General features: G+C 40.7%; 1 protein-coding gene across 1 annotated transcript in view; it reads right to left on the reverse strand.

The window, feature by feature from the left end:
• Positions 1-27,293, reverse strand: part of LOC134624176 (protein NLRC3-like) — a 305,899-nt gene that overhangs the window by 16,157 nt on the left and 262,449 nt on the right. The window contains exon 6 of the mRNA XM_063469162.1: positions 3,789-3,962. Within this exon, the coding sequence (XP_063325232.1) occupies positions 3,789-3,962 (174 nt within the window). The remainder of the gene's footprint in view (positions 1-3,788; positions 3,963-27,293) is intronic.

A 27,293-nucleotide genomic window follows, 5' to 3' on the forward strand; every position in this document is an offset into this window, starting at 1 on the left:
TGATTGGTTGGGATTGACAAACTATGGTGCTGTTTGCAAGCTTCGCTTTGCAGAGGCAAGAAAATCTCTTAGATAGGGATGAGACGCTCCACAGTGACGTTTCCACACTTTGGAGCTTCTGAGGTGCAGATGTTTGGAAAGGCTGCTCCAACGCATGGTTCAAACACTCAGATCACGTGACCTCAGCTGCCACAGGTGGCATACCTGCTGCTTCCATGTTAGCATGTTAGCTCCAACAGGTGGTCAGTGTGAGAGCTGAAGATGATATCAGTGACATCCAAACAAGGAAGGAAGAGACTGTTGAAGGCAGCGATCTGTGACTGCTGTGAACAGTGTTCTCACACTATTTTCTCCCTGTGTCAACATACATGAGGCTGTTTCAGCTGCAACACACCACAAACACCTTTATACAACTAAATATACTGACAGCACACTGCTGTGGTTGCTGTGGTAACCATCCATATATCCAGCTGTTTGAGGCCGAGTCTGCTTCCTCATCCTTGGGAAAAACCCTCAAAGTTTGATGTGTTTTTGACTTGAAGCTTTTTGTGATTTGGTTTGATTTGTTGTTCTACACACTGTGAAACAAAGCTAGAAGCCACTGTGGTACAGTGGGGGACTCAAACCCAGGGCCCAACCTGCTCCAACAACGGGCACAGTGAGAAGGATTTTATTAAGTCTCATTTTCTGTTCATTAGGAAAACATCAACAATGAAGAGCACATGTTTATAGAGGCACATTCAGACCAATGTCAACAGTCCATTTACACTGACCTCCACCTTTTTAAATGTGAGTAAACACATCATGGTTCTGGTGCTGATGTGGTATCTGGGACAGGTGATGATTTTGAACTCAGTCTGAGGTTTGATTACATTAAACCTGCACTGCTTTATCCGGTTTATGACACATTTATACCCAAAGTCTCAGCTGGATAACAAACATTTGTTGAGAGAATTGTTAACAAATGTGGTGAGAGTGTTGTAATAGTTACAGACAGAACTATGATTTATTTATTTAAATGCATTCCAGGACGTTTTTTACTCACGCTATGTCTTTTCCAGGATGTTATTTTTCTCTCCTAAATGTACGTTACAATTACATTAGCATGACCATTTATCCAAATTAGGCGATGATGTCATTTAGCGACTTCCAGCAACTTTTAGGCCAGCAAATAGCAATTTTCCTTACTGAGGAGTTGGCAACACTGCTAGGAGCAGTGGGTGAATGGCAGCATCATCATGAAGGATCAGTGTGAGAATACTTCATTATCCACAAAGAAAACCAGTCTGAGTGTCTGACGCTCTTGTTAGAAAGACGCAGTCGCAGCTTGTGGGTGCAGTTAGCTGGTTTGCTAGTTAGCTGCTCTGCTAGTTAGCTGGGAGCTAACTCACTCGAACATTTGATGCTAAACTGTCTAAACTGTGTGAGCAGCATTCATTGCTGCTCTGTGTTACTCTCCAACCTCTCTTTAACTTAGTCCTCTCAGTTTTTTCCTCCTTACAAACTAGAAAACCTTCTTTTTCAGCTTCTCCTCCACACCCGAGCTGTGGCTGAGGTGCTACAAGCACGCAGGCTCGGTGTGTCCAAATTCATGGGCTGCATCCTCCCGAGGACACATTTGTAGACCGATAACGTCACAGCGATGCACCAAAGACTGTCCAAACTCGTGGACTCCTCCGAATGCAGTCAACAAATGCGTCCTCCTCTTCCCTGAATTTAAAGGATGGGTCGGGTGTGTCCTTCGTGGCCCACCATATCCCAGAATTCATATTGCGGCCCAGCCAAACTCCAGTTTCTGGTAATGGGGACCCGCTAATAAGTTTTAAAATTACTCTTATTAATCGTTCTGGGTCACAAAATAAACTTTTAACATATTTTCAGGCAAGAATGTAGCTGTGTAAACTTCAAATATCTGCTCGGTTTATCAAGATATCGCATATTTGCAAAAGTGCTTCGACGTTTTCGGAGACGTCTGTTACCCACCAGCTCAATAGCTAGCTGAGAGCTCCAGGGTTACTGAAGAGAGAACGGCACAACTCCCGGCACATCATTTTCAGATCACCGCGGACTTTCGCTACTCAGGTTAAACGTAATATATAAGTCACTTAGACAACCTAAAATTGCTATTGTTTGGCTTTTTTCAGTGTTTTATTTGTTCGTGAGTAAATCAGTTTGGCTGAGATTAAAGTTATTAGATTAGATAAGATAAAATAAAACTTTATTAATCCCTCCTTGGCTTTTACATAACTGAATAAACGTCAAACAAAAAACTGATTAAACAGAAGTGTGAGATGGTCAAGAATTTACGCCAGAGGCCTGTTATATTTTAGATACCAAGGAGCAGACGGCTGAGTTTATTAAACTCCACTGAGACAGCGGTGACGCAAATCAGAAGGCTAGATCGCCCAATTCCATGGCTGTTTACTTCCTGCCTACCTGACTTTCTGAGGACCCGACCCACGTAGACCGCGAAGGCCGAGTCCTCAGGAGGATGCAGCCCATGAATTGTCGGGCATAAACCGGTCCGTGGCGCAAAAAAGGTTGGGGACCGCTGCTCTTAATTGTTGTGTTGTGACACATTTGCGAAATGCAGAGAGGTGCGCTCGATTTGCCACACGGAGCAGCGCGAGAGTAAAGCACGAGGGAGGTGCTAATAATCGGCTCAGTCATTTTTAATGATTGTTGAAAGCCCAGATCGTTACCGTGATTAAAATTCAATTAATTGAGCAGCCCTACTATATACACTAATATATAATATATATTAATTCTGTCAAACAATTAAAATGTTAAAATGTTAAAAATCACACTTAAAGCTTTCTGTAAATGAAAGAATCAGTGAAAATGAGGCACTTCAGTTGATTTTAAACAAAAACTCTGAACATAACCTGATCCAGACCAGGTTATTGGATCAGCATCAGTAACCATGGTGATGTAGCCAGGTAAACACCGAGCTAGACAGAGACAGACAAACATTTATGCTCACAATCACACATATCCAGTTAACCTTGCATGCATGTTGTTGGACTGTGGGAGGAAGAGTACCTGAAGACAACCCACAGAGACCACACTATCACCCCTATTTACAGAATTATAATCTAATTAGATGATAAAGTAATAAATTATTTGGTATTTTAATGAAAATACATTTTAGCAATAGTTTATAAGTCAACAATTATAGTTTAAAAAAGGGACAAATCAAACAGTCAATAAAATCTTCTACAGCTGAAACTAATGTAGACAATGTCGGGGCAGGAAGTAAAAGTAAAAACCAGAGATGATAACTACCAAAATAAAACAGGAAGTGAATAACATTCAAGCTCACTTTAAGCTCAACAGTCAAATTCTGTTTTGTATTAATCTATTGTTTTGAATTTTTGTTTACATTTTATGTTTAAGTGAGGCAACGAGTCATATCACTATGACCAAATATATATTTCATCTTTTCAGTCAGAAATAATCAATTGATCATATTTTTATTACTACATTTTTCTAAAAATCAAATTCTAATATCTGAACAAACAGCTCAGTAAAAACCTTCAGAATACAGGAATCGAAATAGAAGGTTTGGTGAATAAAGCACTGCTAAAATAAAGAATTTGGACTCAGAGGAGCAGATGGGACATTTCATTGCATTTCATTGAAAGACCGAAAGTGATAAATATCACTAAAAACCCCAGACACTAATTTCTACATTAAGACTTAAAAAAAAAAAAAAATCAATTGACTGTTTATGCACTAATAGAAATCAGGTTTAACATGATCATCAGTGGAACATTTTAAATCCTGACCTGAGAGTTTCCATTTTACAGCGTGGACTCTTCACTCCAGCAGACAGAAACTTCACTCCTGAATCCTGCAGGTCAGAGTTACTCAGGTCCAGCTGTCTCAGACTAGAGGACTGGGAGCTGAGAGCTGAGGACAGAGCTTCATAGCCTCTCTCTGAGAGCTTACAGTGACTCAGTCTGAAAAATGACAGATAAACATTAATTAAACACTGTTGTTAAATTGCAATGAGAGTGCACTAATTATTAGATTTAGCAATTAATCCTGTTTTTTCACCAAGAGTCAACAATTGGATGACACTATCATAAAACTATTACAGAAGTTTAACTAACTTTTTTCCCATTTAGTGGATTCTTATTGGTTAATTCTGTCAATTGATGAAAAGCACAACATAACTTGATCTCACCTCAGAGTATTCAGTTTACAGTGTGGACTTCTCAGTCCTGCTGAAAGAAACTCCACAGCTGGATCCTGCAGGTTGTTGTTACTTAAGTCCAGCTCTCTCAGTGTAGCAGACTGGGAGCTGAGAACTGAGGATAGAGCTTCATACCCTCTCTCTGAGAGATCAGGGACACTCAGCCTAAAAAACAAAAACAAAATAAAAACATAATTTAAAAAACTGTAATTTGATAACAAACTGTTATCATTAACAAACTGTTATCAAATGACAAGTTAAATGAACTCTCCGACAAGTTACAGAGACTCACTCTGGGGGAACAATTTTTTTTAAAAGTCCACGTGGTAAAGATATTAGAAATGTGGCAGATGATTATAACTTTAGACTAAAAAGGTCCCTCTCGCTCATATATTTATTAAAACAAGAATAAACACTTATCTTGATTTGCTTAGAATTTTAATTGACTTCTTATGCTAATTCATAAAGAAGTCAGAATATGACTTCATCTGACCTGAATGTTTCCAGGGTACACTGTGGACTCTCCACTGTAGCAGACAGAAGCTTTACTGCTGAATCGTTCAGGGTGTTGATACTCAGGTCCAGCTCTCTCAGAATAGAGGACTGGGAGCTGAGAGCTGAGGACAGAGCTTCACAGCCTCCGCCTGAGATGTCAGGGACACTGAGCCTAAAAAAACAAAATAAAGACATAATATGGAAAATTGTCATTTGTTAACAAACTGTTTGTGATTAATTTAAATCACTTCTTGTGTTGAACCTTTAAAAGAAAGACAAATGTCAGAGTGCATTACTATTTATGGCTAAAAAAACATTTTAGCTTAAAAATGTTCCCTGTGTAAATATAAAGACCTGGAACTTGCTCATTAAATGCTAAAGAAAAACAAGTGATGACTCCTCATTCTGTGAACAGGTGATAGGCAAGACTGTAAGTATGTAGCAATGAGAGGGAAGGCTGGCTCAGATCCTGGTGAGTGAGGGTTAGTTACTCTAGGAAAAGGTCAAGATATGACTGAGAGATTCTGGGATACTGAACCAGTGAAATTTGCATGGAAAATATTTCTACTAAAGCAGATATAGTGATTAGTCCTTCCATCAGTCGTCCACAAAGCAGTGAGATAAAGTCTCAAGTCTCATTCTGCACAGTGTAAATGTCAGTGTCCTCTGGGTCCTCACTGATCATTGGATTCTGTCACAAATTGTCATGGTTTACAGACTGTGTACAGTCGGAAGTCAAAGTGCACAACATAGGAGAGACTGAAAAACAATCAAGCATGCAGATTTAACAACAGGCAACCAGAAGAAACACGAGGAATATGATTGAATCTGTCAGCAGCTACAGATCCTTGGAGCTGTACTGGTGAGGCAGATTGTAACATATAGAAGTGAACTCATCAGCTGAACAGTGCACCGATGCAGAGCAATAAGACCAGAGGAGGAATGAGGGAGTTGATGGTTATCACCTATGGCTCCATCACAGTCTTTGAATGTCTTCAGTCAGTACAGAATGATGCTGCTAGGCTTTAACCAGCACATGAAACAGACTGGACATTACTCCAGTTTAATCTCTTCACACTGGTAAGAAGTTCATTTTAGGCTTTATTTAAAGATTTAGTCTGAATTTTACTGAATTTCCCGGAGGAAACCACCCGAGGGATTAATAAAGTTTAATCTAATCTAATCTGGTCCTTACTTTTAGTCCAGTCTATATTCCTGACTTTCTACAATCCTACAGCTCTTCTCACATCTGAGATCTTCCAGTCAAAGGCTGTTACTGGTCCCACTAACTTATTTATTCTGACTCTAGTATTCAGAGTGGCCTTTAACTAAATTTAGGGTGTATGATGTTCAGTGTTTGCTGTTGAATGTTTTTATCTTCTGTGTTTTTATTACCTGTTTCTATTGTAAAGCACTGAGGTTTTTGACCTGTGAAAGCTGCTGTATAAATAAATTTTACTTACAGGATGATTCTGGATATGACTTTGATAAAAAGCTGACACCCATATATGTTTTAGACACTCTGACATTTACTGCTGTTATCAAACATTAACTATAATATACTGTATTTAGTGCTGATGATCATGTAAATAAATATGTTTAAGTTTTTAGGGGTCCATCAAACATTACACTGTTTATGTTATAAATAAAGGAATGATCACATATTTACTCACAGAGCTTTGTTGGAGGCTTTGACCACTGGCAGCAGCCTCAGAAGAGCCTCCTCTGAAGCAGAGTATTTCTTCAGGTCAAACACATCCAGATCTTTTTCTGATGACAGTAAGATGAAGACCAGAGCTGACCACTGAGCAGGAGACAGTTTATCTGTGGAGAGACTTCCTGATCTCAGGGACTGTTGGATCTCCTCCAGTAGAGAACGATCATTCAGTTCATTCAGACAGTGGAACAGATTGATGCTTTTCTCTGCAGACAGATTCTCACTGAGCTTCTCCTTGATGTACTGGACTATTTCCTGATTGGTCTGTGAGCTACTTCCTGTCTGTGTCAGCAGGCCTCGTAGGAGAGTCTGATTCGTCTGCAGTGAAAGACCCAGGAGGAAGCGGAGGAACAAGTCCAGGTGTCCATTTGGACTCTTTAAGGCCTTGTTCACAGCACTCTGGTGAAGAGTTTCTCTCCAGTTTTAACTTCTTTTTGTAATTCTTGTTTTCCAAACAATTTTCTTGTGTCAGAGTTCTTGGAGGTTCTCTGTTGTTCTTGCAGCAGATTGAGTCCAGAGTTGATGAAGGTCAGATGGACATGAAGAGCAGCCAGAAACTCCTGAACACTCAGATGGATGAAGCAGAACACCTTGTCCTGGTACAGTCCTCTCTCCTCTTTAAAGATCTGTGTGAACACTCCTGAGTACACTGAGGCTGCTCTGATATCGATGCCACACTCTGTCAGGTCTGATTCATAGAAGATCAGGTTTCCTTTCTGCAGCTGATCAAAAGCCAGTTTTCCCAGAGATTCCATCATCTTCCTGCTCTCTGGACTCCAGTGTGGATCTGTCTCAGCTCCTCCATCATACTTGACCTTCTTCACTTTGGCCTGAACCACCAGGAAGTGGGTGTACATCTCACTCAGGGTCTGGGGCAGCTGTCCTCCCTCTCTGGTTTCCAGCACATCCTCCAGAACTGTAGCAGTGATCCAGCAGAAGACTGGGATGTGGCACATGATGTGGAGGCTTCGTGATGTCTTGATGTGGGAGATGATCCTGCTGGCCTCCTCCTCATCTCTGAATCTCTTCCTGAAGTACTCCTCCTTCTGTGGGTCAGTGAACCCTCTGACCTCTGTCACCATGCCAACACAGTCAGGAGGGATCTGATTGGCTGCTGCAGGTCGTGTGGTTATCCAGAGGCGAGCAGAGGGAAGCAGTTTCCCCCTGATGAGGTTTATCAGCAGCACATCCACTGAGGTGGACTTTCTAGGGTCAGTTAGGATTGTAGTTTTGTGGAAGTCCAGAGGAAGTCGACACTCATCCAGACCATCAAAGATGAACACAACCTGGAAGTCTTCAAAGCTGCAGATTCCTGCTTCTTTGGTTTCAGTAAAGAAGTGATGAACAAGTTCCACCAAGCTGAACTTTTCCTCTTTCAGCACATTCAGCTCTCTGAAAGTGAATGGAAATATGAACTGGATGTGCTGGTTGGCTTTGTCTTCAGCCCAGTCCAGGGTGTATTTCTGTGTTAAGACTGTTTTCCCAATGCCAGCCACTCCCTTTGTCAGCACTGTTCTGATTGGTTCATCTCCTCCAGGTGAGGCTTTAAAGATGTCTTCTTGTCTGATGGTTGTTTCTGGTGTGTCTGGTTTCCTGGATGCTGTTTCAATCTGTCTGACCTCATGTTCATCATTGACCTCTGCAGTCCCTCCCTCTGTGATGTAGAGCTCTGTGTAGATCTGATTCAGAAGGGTTGGGCTTCCTGCTTTAGCGATGCCCTCAAACACACACTGGAACTTCTTCTTCAGGGTGGATTTAAGGTTATGGTGACAAACTGCAGCATGAAGTTCTGAATGAGAAGAAATATGTAGAATATCATTTGAAAGTTGAAATGAACACTTAAATCCAAAAGGAATGAATCTTTAAAACATGTTCCTCCGTCTCTTCAGACATCAGTAAATGTCTCATTTATCCAAAACTTTAAATCTTTATATAAATCCTCTTACTGCTCTGCAGACGGTCAGCCAGCTCCTCCTGCTTCATTCTCCTCAGGAAGTCCACTGTGATCTTCACACATGCCTCTCTGCTCCTCCTCCCCTCCTCATCATCCTCCCTCTGACTCTCTAAGCATTCTGGGTAATCTGGACTCAGAACCTTCTGGATCTTCTTCAGCTCGTTCTTCACAAAAGTGATGATGTTGTCCTCCAGCAGCTGGAACATAATATTTATGAATGAGCCAATCAGACTGAAATCATGGAGCCAAACATCAGATCCATGTTGGACACACTGACAATCCACTGGTCTACAAAGAGCAGCATGGAGATGACTGTGAACAGAATAGATGTAACAGTAGTTGTTGTTCATGTACAGACCATAAATATGGAGTCCAGCTGTGTTTGATGCTGCTGGGCAGACTGACCACTGGGAACCTCTGAGCTCTGCTGGTCCACTCTGTGGAGGAACCATGAAGAATTAGATCAAGCACAGGATAAAGATCCAGTAGTTTCTGCTCAAATAACTTCATCTGAATCAAGTCTGTCCAGTTTTAAACACTCAGATTCTGAAAATATGTCCTTTTTAGTAAGTTTATGGACCTTCTTTCAGTTGTGATGTCAGGGATGATTGTGAAGAAGCTCATTAAACTGAACCATCAGGAGAGCAGATCACTGCTCCAACACCAGAACATGATCCGAGGTCTCTCCACCACCAGAACACCAGCTTTACTAACGTGGTAGATCAGTGTAGTACAGATCAATAACTGATGAGTCATTTGATCAAAATCACTGAGTGCTTCACATCTGACCCTCTGATGTTTCTGTAGACATTTTGCATATTTAATGAATGTCTGACAGTTTTACATTCATTCTGTGAATACAGTGGAAATGTTGTGTTATTGTCTCCATGTTTTTTCCAGCATCATAAATTCTTAAGTTCAGAAAATTAGATTCTTTTTCACAGCTGAAAAACAACAACATTTATTCTCTATTGAAATCTGCATCGTCCACTCCAAAGGTCACAATCTGAAGGTCACATCTGGTTTTGTTCCCTGTGATTAAATCTGAGCATCAGTATGGTGGGATTTATCCACTACATCCACACCACTGTGGTTCAGTGTTGTCCTGATGGAGTAACAGCAGCCAGTATGATCCAGGCTTTAGCTGCTGGGTCTCTGTGTGACCTCTCAGACTGTTTAACAGATCAGACACAAAGAGAATCAGAGCAGCTCTTTAAAGACAAACATGAACCCACTCAGGTCACACTTTCCCCACAGATATGAGCATCACTGTCCTCAAACAGCAAAAGTCTAACATTTGGATATTTTCTCTTTCATTGTTTTCTTTTTAGTGAATCTTTGTAACAATCTGATGATGTTTCAGGTCAGATTTATCCAGGAAACACAAACATGTAAAGAAGTCATCACAGCTCTCTGACCTCGTTGGTGCAGGTTCAGCACTGAAGTGCGGAACTTCACCTTTGGACCGGTCACTCCTCACAGACGGACAGCTGGACCCTGCAGACTGTGACCTCTGACCTCTGCAGACACAAACATGATTGAAGCAGCTGTGATCACACAGACTGCAGATGATGCAGCTGTTTCCTGTCAGTAACATCCTCTTAGATTAGAGTTCAGCTTTTTACAGGAAAACTGGACAAAACTGATTTTTGTTACAAATTCATTTCCTCTCAGCTCACAAACACAGAAAATCAACCAGAATCAACACTGATTATAATGTCAGTGCAGAATTATTTCTGTTACTCAGTGAGTTCAGTTCTCTGACCTCGTTGGTCCAGGTTCACCACTGAAGTCTGGATTATGATCTTTGGATCGGTCACTCCTCACAGACGGACAGCTGGACCCTGCAGACTCTGCTCTGTCCTCCTCTTCCTCCATCATCATCTTCAGGCAGTCAGAGAGGTAAACCACAAACACTCGGTGAGTCACATTAATAGGAGTAACTGACTTACAGTCGCTGACCTCTGACCTGTCATGTAACCTAGAAACCAGGTCAATATGTCTGTAGGTTCAGTCATCCAGGTCATGTGATCTAAGGAGCTTGCAAAAGAAAAAAGAGACTTGTGGTTCACCATTGATCACGTGATCAGGCACATGATCAATAGTGGGTCAACAATATAACAACAATATAAACACTTTTTTCAACGAGGAAACTGAGAGCCTTTTCACTGGAGCACAAACATCTGGAGCAGCATGTCGATGCTGTTGGCTGAGATCCTGAAACTATTAAAGGTCATGAAAGAGAGAAAGGCAGGGAGGCGTCCTTTACAACTAAACAGCAGAGTTAGAGAACAGCCAGCACCTCTACATTTATCAGATTATACTTCATACAGCACATGTATGTTACTGATAGGGATGGCAACACACTTGGCCTCGTTGGTCCAGCTGTGAGTCCGTTACGTGAACTATGTAGCGGCAGATTTGTGCTAAACTAAGCTGCACACAGCTGATGTTAGCCCGGAAAACATTACACACTGACTTTAATGGAGAGACCGGAAATAAAAACACACACAGTTTGTTGTGTGAATAAATCAAACATGAGCTGAATAAACAGTAAAGTTCCTAAAGAAAAACTGTTAAAGGAGGAAACAAAGCAAACTTACAGTTTCTTCACACACCAACAACAAGCTCCACTCCACGAAGTTCAGGAAAGTGAAAGTAGACTTTAAGCAGGAAGGAAACACCCAAAGATGCGTTTTTAGCATTGAAACACTGTGTGCTTCATTCAACCTTGGATTGATTTATTTCTGCTGGTTTTCCTGTTTGAAACACAAACATCTGTCATCACTTTTTTGTTCTTCTTCCTGCAGCGTTTGAATATTTCAGCACTAAACTGATGTTTCTTCAAAGCTCATTTCAACCTGTTGAAGTCATGAATGAAAGTGCAGACTGAGAGTGGATCACATGATGTTTATGGTGTGTCATGTGACATGTTCAGTATTGTCACTCATGTCTAGATTGTCCCTGATATCATAACTGCTGATGATTATATTTGAAGAATTATTACTGATGGCAGCAAAGTTTGAATGGAGCTCTCTGTCTGTGCTGATTTGTCGCCCTCTGGAGGTCAAAACACAAACTGCATGATGTCACTGTAACCACCACAGTGACAGGAAGTGTTTTTAAATGACTGAAATGATGCTAACGGCTGTCGTTAGGCTCACTGATAGCAGTGCTGATGTGTTCATGTCAAACACTGGCTCAGGTCAGACTCCTTCATCCTTTTCCAATGTGAGGCCGCCCTCAGACCCACAGGAGCTCTGACCTTTGACCTCCTGACCCCTAACCACTTTAGTCTCTTTGCATCCTTAAATGATCTTAACCGCAGTTGTTATCACTCTCTGCAAGAGTTTGCGGTCCATAGCAGTAGTGCTGCCGTACCATGCAGTGATGCAGTTGGTCAGGGTGCTCTCCACAGTGCAGCTGTAGAACCTGCTGAGGATCTTGGCCGACTTATCAAATTTCCTCAGCCTCCTTGGGAAAGAGTATATAGTTAGTGTAGTGGTTGTTTAGTGTGTCAGTTCTACTACTAAGTGTCACAGTTGCCACAAAAAAGCCACCAACAACAGACTGAAGTGTAAACGCTGTGGGAAAACAGGAGGAGTGATTCACCTCCTGTTTTCCCCTTCAAAACAGTACAACCAAGGACTCAGAACCACAATGTAAAATACAAGAAGTTAAAATGCTGGGTCACAAAGACCCAGAACCGTGACAGACTTACCTTTAACTGCCCAAGACTGCGTCTGAATCTTACCGTTGGACCAACTTCAGGGATTAACTCAGTGATGTCATTTTCAGTAAGACAGAAAAGGTTTTCTTCTGTTACTTTGTTAGCTGTGATTAAATATTACATCTGAGTTATGGAGAGGTACAAAATTTAAAATTGCTACAGCAAAATAATATCAACAGAGCTTCTGTTTCAGTTTCTGTTTCAGAGAAACATTAATATTAAGATCTTTGTTTATCAAGGATTAGTAATAACAATTTACCTTCAAATTGTTCCTCTAATTTGGACCGGTCACATTTGAACGACCCCTTTCCACATCTGCTCTTGTTACAGTCACAGTTTCCAGGAAGCTCTACAAGTGTGGCGTGCCGGAGAAGAGGTTTGTTCGGCAGCCTGCCTTACTTGAAGAAGAAATTACATAACTAAAAGTTTATATTAAATAAACTGAAAATAGCAAAACCAAAGCAACAAATGAGTTTTGCATCAATCATTGGTTTTTAATTTAAGATCTACGTATGATCAGATTGTGTCATGTCCAAGAATACTAATCACAAACTGCTAATGAACTTCTACCATGGAGATCCTTCTGCTGCACACTGTGGTTCAACTGCTGTGGAGGACAAGAGGAAACTGCAGCGGGTGGTGAGGGCAGCAGAGCGGCCCAGGGCCAGACATTAACCTCCCTCAGAGACATTTATATACTGGCAATGTCATCCTCAAGGACCCCTCGCACCCCGGACACTCAATGTGCACCACCACCCATCACATTGCACCTTATATTGCACTGATCACCTGCTCCTTTGTATGGCATATAACTTGTACATATCTGTGTAGATGCTTAGTTATTACATCCATTCCCTGTGTACGCACCTCTTAAACTTTAAGTCTGTTTTTTTAGTTTCTCTTTTTCTTTTCATTTTTTCTTAGTCTGAAGGAATTTTAAGGTAAAAGTCAACCTGCTGCTGAGGGAGAGATGCCAAACTGTGTTTCATTGTTCTTGTAAGAGTGACAGTAAAGATCTGTTCTATTCTATTAACGTATAATAACGTACATTATGCCAAAAAATACATTTTATAGATTTTACGAAGTTTTTCACTACATTTGAGTCACACATGGATGTCAATAGACCAGGTCACACAGTAATTATTGTTAGAGAAAGTTATTATATAGCATTGTCAACATTGCTCTTCTTCTGAGGATTATTGTTAAGTTAGCTTAAATGCAGTCAATACATGTCATTAGTCGATCGTTCTTGTTTTGCATTTTAAAGTTCAAATAGTGGCCTTTACCTGCTTCCTCCAATATTGATGTGGTATTCGTGATACTGCTGACATCTCTTTGTCTTTCTCTAAACCCAAGCATCCTCTTCAAAGAATACCTGGTTAGTAATGTTTAGAAGTGATCGGTTTCCACCATCTTCACCATCTTTAACTAAAGTGAATAGTTTAATTCATTAGTGCAGCATTACTAGATCACCTCTGTTTGAAGTGATATAATGTGATATACAACTATCACTAAAACAGCAAACTTTGTAAATAAACAACACTTCTCATTCTCTAAACAGTCGGCCACAGCTGTAGATTACACTATCAGTGCTTGTTCACTCTTTTCAATAATTACATTTCTAAATTCTCTTTGTGCATTTACAGGTAAACAATATCTAATATTTTATCTAAATGACTGCTTTGTCTTTGAAAAGGTGAAGAGCCTGAGGCCGGTGACAGTCCAGTTCTACTCTAAGTACATCCTTACGGTGGCTCACAGGACAAGGCCACATTCCTGTCCTGCCAGAAGAGAAGAGAAACTTAAGTCTTCATGCAGTTCAACCACACCTGTCATATTCTGTATGACAGGGGACTGAAATTCCAGTCCTCGAGGGCCGCTGTCCTTCAATTTTATTCAACTAAGCCTATTTATCATTATTCAACTTTATTCAACGTGCTCATTCACTCATGAATGCAAATTGTATAGTGACACATGTGACATCACTTCCTCTTTGTTTTTGATGCAGCGTTTGATCATATTAGAGCTGAATGAAAAACAATGAAACAGCATCTAAAAGTTTGACATCAAAGCAAATCTAATGTCTGTCACCAAAGTCCAGCAGATTCTTCACCAGGACCCTTTGTGATAGATTTCATGTTTCATACAAACTAAAGTGATACACAACATATGCAGTGCTATACACACATATTTACATGTTTCTAAGAGTTTGATAACCAAGCTGTTACCAACATCCTGCACCATGTTCTTGTTCACCATGGTAAAAAAAAGAAAAACAAGACTAGTTTCACATAAGGACTGAAGCCTTTGCTGTTTATTAGATCAGCCACATGCATTATGATCCCTCAATACAATCCGATGCTGCTTAGAACTGCATTCAAAACTATTGAGACAATATTTTCAGCTTCTATGGCTGAAACAAGAAGTTTACATGGAATCATTAAAAACAGTTTCAAACATCAACTGATTGAATCCATGAATCTGAAAACGTGTTTGTGAGTGAAAGAGACAGACATGTACAGACTGAACTGTTCAACAGTCAGAGTGTTTCTCTAACAGGAGACACTCTTTACACTCCACTCAGCACAGGGACACTGAGGAACAACGAGACCAGATGGTAAACCCAGGATAAAGAGTTTGAGTGAATGTGGTGTTGAAGGTGTGGAGGTGGATCAGAGTGTCAGAGGAGACTCTGTAGAAGGACAGAGTGCCAGCAGGACAGTCCACATACACTGCTGCTCTGTTAGAGACTGTTAGGATGCCTGGGTCGTTGACCCAGGGTTTTGAGCTTATTATGTTATTTATCATTTCTAGTCTTTGGTTTCTCAGTTGGAGTTCTGTCTTATGGTTTATGTCTCTGTGTAATCCTTAGTTGCTGTCTGCTATATCCTCGTGTCCAGTCAGTGTCTGTGTCTGCCCTGTTCCCACCTCTGTTTCCTCTGTAGTGCTTGCCTGTGAGTCTGTGTCTGTAAGTTCAGTCTGTGTTACTTCCTGTTTTACTTTGAAGGTCCGGGTCTTATGTGAATGTGTCCTGCTTTGCTTCCTTGTCTCGTTAGTTTTGATTTCTCCCAGCTGTGCCCTCCTTCTGTGTCTCATTCCCCTCGTTACTTCCCAGTGTACTTAAACCCTGTGTTTCTTTGAGTCAGTGTCGCGTCGTCCCTCATGCTGTGTGTTTCTCCCTGTGGCTCCCTGTGTGTGTTTTGTTAGATTCTTTTCAGTTTAGGTTTTGTAGATTTTCTTTGTCCAGCAATAAAGCTGTTTTGAGTTCATGACTGTCTCCGGAGTCTGCACCTTGGGTCCTATTCCTGTCTGCACACAGCCGTAACATGACAGAGACAGAGGAGGAGGAGGAGATGGATGTTTCTCTGTTATTGTGCTTGACAGAGAACATCACAAAACCATATTTATCAGAAATCATATCTATCAGCAGTCCATCTGCATCTTAAGGATAAAGGTCACTCTTTCGAGAATGCCAATGTTCACATTTTGGACAGAGAGGACAGATGGTTTGAAAGAGGAGTGAAAGAAGCCATTTATGTCCACTGTGAGCGACCATCCTTGAACAGAGGCGGGGCTTACGACACCAACTGTCTGCCATCTATAATCCAGTTTTGAGTTCCCTCCCCAGACGCCTTAACGCCCACTCACATCCTGGGCCATCTGACCTCAGGAATTCACATGAGAAGGTGGGGCCAGGTTTCACAATGAGCTCTCCCGAAACCCTGGCTGATTAGGACCCACACCTGCTTTCACACCTTGGCTCATGTGATTAGGTAGAGGATCTTCAGGGGGTCCTTTGTCCCCCTTTGGGGGGGAAACTCCCACTAGGTTTAAATCTGGGACTCTCCACCACTGATCCTTAGAACTGAAGAAGCTTCTCGGATGAGAGGTGAAACGTCTTCAAGCAACTCAAGAAGTCCAGACGCTTTTCTTTCCAAGCTCCTTAATTAACCGCTGATGTTAATTTTTTTCCCTTGCATTATAACAATCTGAGCAGCTAATGCTAAGAAGGCTGCTGTTATTAGCTAATGCAAATTTCATGCGAGTTAGCATTATCCGCTAATGCTAACAATGTCTTTTCTTACTTACTTTTATTAACTTCATTTAGCATTAAGATAATGCTAAATAGGCTACCATTAGTGGGTGATGCTAATTTTAGGTGAATAAGCATTAGGAGCCAATGCTCATACCATTTTCCTTTGTTTTATATGAATAAGAGCAGCAAATTATAAGAAGTCTACCATTATTAACTAATGCAAATTTTATGTGAATTAGCATTATCCGATAATGCTAACTCTTTTCCCCTGCATTATAACGATGTGAGGAGTTAATGCTAAGTAGCAGCTAAAGCTAATTTAAGGTGACTAAGCATTAGTAGCTAACGCTAATAACCTTTTCTCTTGTGTTATAATGATGTGAGAAGTTATTGCTAAGTAGGCTGCCATTAGGAGCTAATGCTAAGACTGTTTTCCCTCAGGATTTTTGACCATGATGTATTCTGACAAACTCTACATTCACAGCTGAATTCACAATAAATGTGTTCTCAAGTACACATTCTCCTGTTATTGTTGTCAAATAACAGAATGTTTCCAGTATTTACGCTTCCATTTCCAAATATTAGCTTCTCCTATCTGCCTTTTTGTCACCCACACAGACTGAAATGATTCACAGCCTTGTTTCATCCTTCTGTCAATGTCACTGACTGTCACTGTGACTGTGGACATACAGCATGGGAAATATACACGTACACCTTGCCTTCAGGAGGAAGGTTGAACGCCTGGTGCCCTGGTGCAGTCACAACAACCTGGTGCTGAATGCCTAGAAGACAGTGGAGATTATTGTGGACTTCAGGAAGCACACGGCCCCATCATCCTGACTGACACCCTCATCACCACTGTGGACTCTTTCCACTTCCTGGGTACCACCATCACCCAGGACCTGAAATGGGAGACCACCATCACCTCCATCTTAAAGAAAGCTCAGTAGAAAATGTAATTCCTGAGGTAGCTGAAGAAATTCAACCTGCCAACACGGACGATGATGCAATTCTACACTGCAATCATCGAGTCCATCCTCACCTCCTCCATCACCGTGTGGTACGCTGGAGCCACTATCAGGGACAAACAGGTACTGCAGCGTGTTGTGCGCTCTGCTGAGAAGGTGATTGGCTGCAGACTCCCATCTCTGCAGGACCTGTATACCTCCAGGACACTGGGGCGTGCAGCTCGGATCACAGCTGACCCTTCTCACCCTGGACACAGTCTGTTTGACCTGCTCCCCTCAGGCAGGATGCTCCGGTCCATTCGCACCAGAACCTCTCGCCATAAGAACAGCTTCTTACCCTCTGCTATTGGACTCATTAACAATAACCATATGATTGTTCCCACCACAGCAGCAATTGGTGATGGTGGGAAGGAAGAACTCCCTTTGACACAAAGATCCTCCCAGTGAAAACAGGCTCCAGGAAGAGCATCTACCATGACTGGTTGCAGGGTGAGGGGAAAGAGAAGAGATGAGCTCAGAGAGACAAGAACAAAAGACAAAAAAAGGAGAGAGAAGACAAAAGTTAAGGACATGCAGTAGTGACATATAAACAGTGTTGGGCAAATTACCTTGAAAAAGTAATTAGTTATAGTTACTAGTTATTTCTTCAAAAAAGTAACTGAGTTATTAACTGAGTTATAATATTCTAAAAGCAATTAATTACTTGAAAAGTAACTATTGCGTTACTTTAGAAAAGTGTTTAACCCTTTCGGGTCCACGGTATAATTGGCCATTTTTAACTACTTTTGATATTTCCTCCACATTTTACCTTTAAAAACTATTTACTTTGCCTTTTTTGGTATCATCCCTTTAAGCACAACCTCACGTGTCTGAATTTACAGTTATGTTTTCATTTTGACAAACTGTATTAACACAACTGATCTAAAATCAGACAAAAAACATAAAATCCGAGTAGAATGTTATATTTTGTACTGTAACAACCACAAACATGTTTAATGAATCATATTTCATAATTTTGAATGCAAATATGAATTGTCAATTTTAAAATCCTATGCACAAGTTTTGCAAAAAACTTTTTCCTTCTCCCTGACTCTTGGTGGCGCTATCACTTGGTGTTCGCTCACTTTACGGTAGAGTATCACTTCCTGTTCCTGCTCAAACACAGTGGTGATTCTGAGTAGCTTATCTGCTTAGCAATTTAATTAAAAACTGTCACGGACTGCCGGGGCAGACCGTGTGGAGTGAGTGGAGGACCCAAGAGCAGACAGAGGCGAGGAGACAAAACTGGACTTAACAAAAGGCAAGCCTTTTATTGAGGGCCGAAAACTCACAGAAAAAGGCAACAAAGTAACTGAGGGAAAACCTGAACAAAGACTAGGAAACAGAGACTAAATACACATAAGGGATGATCAAGGGAAGTGGAAACACATGAGGGGGAGCAGCTGATACACATGAACCTAATGACAGGACAGGGAGAGTGAAACTACAAATACTGACATTGAATACAGAATTTCAAAGTAAAACAGGAAACATGGAGACTAGGCATGACATGAACTAAACATAACCACACAGAGCTGATGCATGAATGAAGGAGACTTAGTACAGGGGGAGATGACATAAACAACTAAGAAACAGGACGATACAGCAATCTAGAAATTAACTAGGTGAACTAACCTAAGGCACAAATGAATACAAAAGATACATAAAATTCAAACACTGGGTCGCTCGACCCAGGACCATGACAAAAACTTTTAAATACATTCTGTTTTCATAGTATAATCTTCACATGCTTCATCTGAAGCACACTTTCTGTGTACTCACTACCTAATTTATAGCCAAAGTATTCACTCACTGTCTCTGTACTGTTTCGCTAGCTTAGCTTAACTCGTAGCGAACTCGTTAGCACCATGGCTACTTTACCTTTCCCTCCTACACTTTCCTGCTCATTGTGTCAGATGTTTAGCTACTCCTCGGCCTCCTTTAGCAGTAATGATACCTGTAACAAATGTAGCATATTTGCAGCTCTGGAGGCCAGGATTACTGAATTGGAGACTCGGCTTTGCACCCTTCATTCACCCGTAGCTAGCCAGGCCCCTGTAGCTGCTGCAGCCGAAGATAGCGTAGGTGCCGCTAGCTGTTCCCCGGCAGCTGGGGAAAGAGGGTGGCTGGGTGACGGTGAGGAGCAAGCATAGTCTTAAACAGAAGCCCCAGGTACACCACCAACCATTTCATGTGTCTAACCGTTTTTCCCCACTAGGCGACACACCCGCCGGGGGTCAAACTCTGGTAATTTGTGATTCTGTTCTCAGACATGTGAAGCTAGAGACACCGGCAACCATAGTCATTTGTCTTCCAGGGTCCAGAGCAGGCGACACTGAAGGAAATTTAAAACTGCAAATTTATGAAACCCGCCAAAATATGACTATCCAGAGTTGGGATCAGGAAGCAGAGTTGCAGTCTTACACGCCTCTCTGCAGCTTCTCTCCTCCTGCTACCCCCCAAAAAACCCATCTCCATTGAGACTGTGTCAGCTCCCAAACAGTCAAAAAACAAATGAAAACCAGCAATAAACAATTTAAACATAAAAAATTAAAAAGAAAGAACAATACAGTATCCACATCTGAACCAAAGAGTAAAACAGTGAATTGTGGATTATTAAATATTAGGTCTCTCTCCTCCAAGTCTCTGTTAGTACATGACTTAATAATTGATCAACAAATCGATTTACTCTGCCTTACAGAAACCTGGTTGCAGCAGGATGATTATGTTAATTTAAATGAATCAACACCCCCGAGTCATTCTAACTACCAGAAACCTCGAAGCACAGGCCGAGGGGGCGGTGTGGCAGCAATTTTTCACACCAGCCTATTAATTAACGAAAGACCAAGACAGACTTTTAATTCATTTGAAAGCCTGATGCTGAGCCTTGTCCAACCCAGCTGTAAAACTCAGAAACCAGTCTTACTTGTTATCATCTATCGTCCACCTGGGCCTTACACAGAGTTTCTCTCTGATTTCTCAGACTTTTTATCTGATTTAGTGCTCAGCTCAGATAAAATAATTATTGTGGGTGATTTTAACATCCATGTAGATGCTAAAAATGACAGCCTCAACATGGCATTTAATCTGTTATTAGACTCAATTGGCTTCTGTCAAAATGTAAAAGAACCCACCCACCACTTTAATCACACTCTAGATCTTGTTTTAACATATGGCATAGAAACTGAACATTTAACAGTGTTTCCTGAAAACCCTCTGCTGTCTGATCATTTCCTGATAACATTTACATTTACAATAATTGATTACACAGCAGTGGCGAGTAGACTTTATCACGGTAGATGTCTTTCTGAAAGTGCTGTAACTAAGTTTAAGAATATAATCCACCCACTGTTATCATCTTCAATGCCCTGTACCAACATAGAGCAGAGCAGCTATCTTACCCACTACCCCAACAGAGGTCGATTATCTTGTTAATAATTTTAACTCCTCACTACATACGACTCTGGATACTGTAGCTCCTGTGAAAACTAAGGCCTCAAATCCGAAGTCCCTGACTCCGTGGTATAATTCTCAAACACGTAGCCTAAAGCAGATAACTCATGAGCTGGAGAGGAAATGGCGTGTCACAAATTTAGAGGATCATCATTTAGCCTGGAGAAATAGTTTGCTGCTTTATAAGAAAGCCCTCCACAAAGCCAGAACATCTTACTATTCGTCACTGATTGAAGAAAATAAGAACAACCCCAGGTTTCTCTTCAGCACTGTAGCCAGGCTGACAAAAAGTCAGAGCTCTACTGAGCCAACCATCCCTTTAACGTTAACTAGTAATGACTTCATGAACTTCTTCACAAATAAAATTTTTATCATTAGAGAAAAAATTACCAATAATCATCCCACAGATGTAACATTATCTACAGCTACTTTTAGTACCATTGATGTTAAGTTAGACTCTTTTTCTCCAATTGATCTTTCTGAGTTAACTTCAATAATTACTTCCTCCAAACCATCAACGTGTCTTTTAGACCCCATTCCTACAAAACTGCTCAAAGAAGTCCTGCCATTAATTAATTCTTCAATCTTAAATATGACCAACCTATCTCTAATAATCGGCTATGTACCACAGGCCTTCAAGCTGGCTGTAGTTAAACCTTTACTCAAAAAGCCATCTCTAGACCCAGCTGTCTTAGCTAATTATAGGCCAATCTCCAACCTTCCTTTCATATCAAAAATCCTTGAAAGAGTAGTTGTCAAACAGCTAACAGATCATCTGCAGAGGAATGGCTTATTTGAAGAGTTTCAGTCAGGTTTCAGAGCTCATCACAGCACAGAAACAGCTTTAGTGAAGGTTACAAATGATCTTCTTATGGCCTCTGACAGTGGACTCATCGCTGTGCTTGTCTTGCTAGACCTCAGTGCTGCGTTCGATACTGTTGACCATAATATCCTATTAGCGCGCTTAGAACATGCTGTAGGTATTACAGGTACTGCACTGCAGTGGTTTGTATCATATCTATCTAATAGACTCTAATTTGTTCAAGTAAATGAAGAGTCCTCTTCACACACTAAGGTCAATTATGGTGTTCCACAGGGTTCAGTGCTAGGACCAGTTCTATTTACATTATACATGCTTCCCCTAGGCAGCATCATTAGAAGACATAGCATACATTTTCACTGCTATGCAGAAGACACGCAGCTCTATCTGTCCATGAAGCCAGGTAACACACACCAATTAGTTAAACTGCAGGAATGTCTTAAAGACATAAAGACCTGGATGGCCGCTAACTTCCTGCTTCTTAATTCAGATCAAACTGAGGTTATTGTACTCGGCCCTGAAAATCTTAGAAATATGGTATCTAAGCAGATTCTTACTCTGGATGGCATTACCTTGGCCTCCAGTAATGCTGTGAGGAACCTTGGAGTCATTTTTGACCAGGACATGTCCTTCAACGCACATATTAAACAAATATGTAAGACTGCTTTCTTCCATTTGAGCAACATCTCTAAAGTTAGAAATATCCCGTCTCTGAGTGATGCTGAAAAACTAGTTCATGCATTTATTACTTCCAGGCTGGACGACTGTAATTCATTTTTGGATGTCCTAAAAACTCGCTGAAAAGTCTTCAGCTAATCCAAAATGCTGCAGCAAGAGTCCTGACAGGGACTAGAAAGAGAGAGCATATTTCTCCTGTTTTGGCTTCCCTTCATTGGCTTCCTGTTAAATCCAGACTTTAATTCAAAATCCTGCTCCTCACATACAAGGTCTTAAATAATAAGGCCCCATCTTACCTTAATGACCTTGTAGTGCCATATCACCTTATTAGAGCACTTTGCTCTCGCTCTGCAGGCCTACTTGTTGTTCCTAGAGTATTTAAAAGTAGAATGGGAAAGGGAGTTTTTCCTTCCCACTGTCGGCAAAGTGCTTGCTCATAGGGGGTCATATGATTGTTGGGTTTTTCTCTGTATTTATTATTGTGCAATCTACTGTACAATATAAAGCGCCTTGAGGCGACTTTTGTTGTGATTTGGCGCTATATAAATAAAATTGAATTGAAAAATTGAATTGAATTGAACAAGTACGAAAAAGTGTTTCAAAGTTTTACTTTGAAACAAACAAACTGTGCTGCAGGTAAACAGTTTGATGGTTGGAATTAACAAACAAACAGACTCAGCAACGCATAGACGTCCGAGCTCCATATATCAGTTGTTAAACTTAACGTAGGAATCACAAACATTCAGAGATGAACTTACACACTTGGCTTTATACGTACTTTGAGTTTAAAGGTACTTGATCTGTGAATGATGACATATCACAAGTACATTTACTGAGAGACGGCCTTTAACTTTAGAAACAAAGTTCAGTTAGAAAAACATTGAAGTCATTCAGGCAATTAAGAGTTTAAAACCCAACAAAGAAGTGTCAGTGATCAGGATAAAAGTGGAAGGACTCTGGAGTATCATTTGTATTATTGATCATTTTGATCTCTGACAGAGAAACTACAAATACAGATGCAAAAAGGGAAGCAGCAAAAGTGACTGAACACAGCTTTAAGAGGCTAAACTCACATTGTAAATGCCTCATCTATATGTGTGTGTGTGTGTGTGTGTGTGTGTGTGTGTGTGTGTGTGTGTATGTGTCTCCATGGTTCCTCCACAGAGTGGACCAGCAGAGCTCAGAGGTTCCCAGTGGTCAGTCTGCCCAGCAGCATCAAACACAGCTGGACTCCATATTTATGGTCTGTACATGTACAACAACTACTTTATTATTAATATTAATAATGATACATTTATTTATAGGTCCCTTTCAGAACACCAAGGACTCTGTGGACTAAATGACCAAAAGAAAACAAACTTTGAGATCAGACGGTGCAAATGTGATCACAGGGAAACGTTTTAAAGATCGAGGCTTCAAACAGAAACCAAAGTGAAATAGTTTGTAGTTGAGATCAGTGGGAATGAAGCTGAATAACTCTTTCTACAATAACTTTGAGAAATAAATGACAAATATGATGGAAATTAGCAGCATTAGCACTTACTAATGATGTGAGTCGACACTCGGCTGTATTGAGACGACCACATTAGGAGGTCCTCAACTGTAATGGAAACCAGTAGATCCAGTCCTGGCGACCTGTGGTGAGTCGATCTGAGCAGCTACTACTTTCCAAAGACCCAGCCCCCATAAAAAGCAGCCAATCAGCTTCTAAGAGTTACACACCCACACATATCTATCAAGTTAACTCTGGTCTAACACACTTGGATTTAGCGTCAAGAATGTTCCTGTGCGAGGACTGAAAATGGTTTAAAGAGCAGCCAATGTCCAAAGAACAACTTTGACACATCTTCATAAAACCTGCAGAGCAAAAGAAAAACTAGCAGAAAGTCTGGCTGCTCTTATGAAAAGTACACAGAAATGATGGGTCGCTCAACACTTGTGCACAATATAAGAGTTTAAATAAATCTAAAGAATAAGACCTACAGTCATACTGAGAAAATCATCTACAGCTAACTATCACAGTGGATTTGTTTAAGACAGCTCCATCTGCTGGTGGCCCTCTGCAGGTGCATGAAAGGGGCGTGTTTATAGTGAAAGTAGTAGAGAAAGTAAACCCCATGGGAAGGAGGAGGATTCTCAGCAGCTTCCAGCTCATATTCAGACATTTGACTTCTCACTGAAAGCAGCAAGTTTGAGTGTCTGTACCTTAATTAAAAGAGATAACATGGCCATAGTAATTAGAGTTGATTGAGCAACGCTGTCCTTATAATGTAGTTTATGATTTTTATACATCTTTTTATGGACAAGTGTAGTTTTTCTGTAGGGCCTCTCAAGTTGGTGACAGCAGTCAAAGTTCATGTGTAAACCAGAGCAGCAAATCAGGTCCAAATGTGTTGTTCACAGTGAGTGGGATCATCAGTGTGCTGCTATGTTAACTTCCTGCAGCAGGATGTGTTTGGTCAGAGAATGGATAGATCACTAAGTCATTGTTGAGTTTAGGGGGATGGTAGACAGCTGGAGCAGGTTCAGCCAGTTGACACACAGTAGATAAAAATAACTGAAGGCAGGAGCAGACACCTGTATGACTTTCCACCTCTCACATAGATTATTGTCCCTGGGCAGCGCCTCAGGGCTGGTAGATGTAAACAAACCTGGAGGAGAGGATTTATTCATCTGAGAAAAGTCACAGAGTTGTGTCTTGATGCTCAATCATCCAGGTAAGTGAATCCCAAAAAGGTCGATTCTGTTCATCTGGATGTTTTCAGTGGGAGAAACGTTTCATCATTATCAGGTGACTCCTTCAGTCTCAGCTGACTGCAGGTTTCCAACCTTATAAACAGAATATTTGTATAATGACAGAAACCAGCAGCACTGAAGGAACAATGGGCTGGGAGGTCAGTTCCTTGATCATTGGTACGCATATTGTCAGGACCTTTGATCAACAACAACTGATCAATGGTCATGAGTCCCATTCACAGAGAGCTTGGGAATAGCTGCAATCACAGCCTTGTGAGATGGTGACAGATGTACTCTTAGGCCCCTCCTCCATTCAGAGATGGTCTTTCCGTTTTCACATAAATGGCCTCCTTGACTCCGCCCTCAAACCAGCGTTCACATTTACTGAGGACCTTCTTGATGTGATGTTCTTCTGCCTCCCTGGCTGCTGTGTCAGTGGGGATGGTGTTTGTTCTGTGTTGTAGCGTCCTGATGACGCCCAGTTTGTGCTCCAGTGGATGATGAGAGTCAAACCTTAAACACTGATCTGTATGTGTAAACAGAGAGAACCTTTAAGACCAGTTGGCTGTACAATCAACTCAGTCACCTGAAACATCTCCAAGTTTCTGGCTTCGATCATCAACCTGTTGGTAGTTCACCTCTGAACACCAGTGAAATGTTTCTCCCACTGAAATCACTGCATTCATATGAACAGAATCAACGTTTTGGGATTGTGGAGTTGTGGACAAAGTCTCAGTTGATCAGATAGATAGATGATCAGAAGTCAAACTTGAAGAGATCGTGGATGATATGCTCCTTGATCGTAAAGAAGTGGCTGTTGTGTAGACTGAAGTTCAGAGTGGTGGGTCATTCATAAATTATTCTGTTCCAGCTGCTGGAGGACAACATCGTCACTTTTGTGAAGAACAAGCTGAAGAAGATCCAGAAGGCTCTGAATCCAAATAAACCCCAGTGCTTGGAGTTTCAGAGGGAGGATGATGAGCAGAGAAGCAGCAGAGAGGCATTTGTGAAGATCACAGTGCACTTCCTGAGGAGAATGAAGCAGGAGGAGCTGGCTGACCACCTGCAGAACAATAAGAGGATTTCTTACTTAAGGTTTTAACCTGTTAGATAAATGAGACACTTGTGACACCAGTGTGTTCTGTAATTTCTCAGTGGGTCAAAAACTGTCATCAGCATTTTGTAAAATATGATTCTTGAAGTTGGTTTTTTGTTATTGTTATTCAGAACTTCCAGCTGCAGTTTGTCATCGAAACCTTAAATCCACCCTGAAGAAGAAGTTCAAGTGGGTGTTTGAGGGCATCGCTAAAGCAGGAAGCCCAACCCTTCTGAATCAGATCTACACAGAGCTCTACATCACAGAGGGAGGGACTGCAGAGGTCAATGATGAACATGAGGTCAGACAGATTGAAACAGCATCCACACTGTAAAATATAACTTGTTGTTTCAACTTAAAAATATCAGGTACAGGGCTGCCTTAAAATTTTAAGTTAAGTCAAGAAATAGAGTTTGTTCTTATAACACAACCAATTGTTATCTTAATGAAAAATCACATGTTGTCTAAACTTTCATCTTAGTTTAGTTGACTGAGATTTATTAGTCAGTTCAACTCCTTTAATTGTCATCTTTACTTGGGAAAACCCTTTCAGCTAAATTAAAATAATCTATTGTTTAAACTCTTGTCCTAGTTCAGTTGACTTGGGTTTTTTAGTTAATTCAAATACTTTAGTAGTTCTTTTAACTTAGGAATCTATTTTAGCTTAACTAACATAATCTGTTAGCTAAGTTGATTTAAGTTTATTAATTAACTGAGCCCCTTAAGGTAGCTGAGTGAACTTGTAAATCAGTTTCATTTTAATTATCAGAGTTGATTGACTGGATGTAAAGAAAAATGTGTATTAAACATCTTAAGTTTTGTTTTGTTTTTTTTTGGCTTTCTAACATCCATTTCAGCAAAACTACCTGTTAGGTTTATCTTAGATCTCAGGTTTAAATATCTACATTCCTTTAAATTAATTTTCTGTTGTTTACAGAAAAAAAATAAAACCCCACAGATTCCATTAAAGTCTATCTGATCATTTCATACAGAAAGTTTGTTTTAAGAACATGACAAGACAATTACTCATGAGCACCCAACATTCACCATTTATTGTGCCATCTTAGTCATCTGAGAAACAGAAAAATCAGTGACGTAGCTCATCAGGCTCACAATCCATCAAAACTCAAAGGTTGCTCCCTGTGAAACAATAAATTTGAACTTGGTCTTGAGCCCAGTTTGGGTGAAGATGAAATTCTGACCAATACTCTAGGAGCAGTAGTGATTCTTGTGAAGTAACAACATAAAGTCTGCATTAATGTAATGTATCAACGGGACACTTGCTATTTTAGAAAAGTTATTCTTTACATTTACAAAATTTTTAAACTTCATTGTGCTCAGTCACACCTGTTAGCATAAAACTTGAAATATTA

This window comes from Pelmatolapia mariae, linkage group LG3_W, assembly GCF_036321145.2.
Source record: "Pelmatolapia mariae isolate MD_Pm_ZW linkage group LG3_W, Pm_UMD_F_2, whole genome shotgun sequence".
Classification (NCBI taxonomy): Eukaryota; Metazoa; Chordata; class Actinopteri; order Cichliformes; family Cichlidae; genus Pelmatolapia; species Pelmatolapia mariae.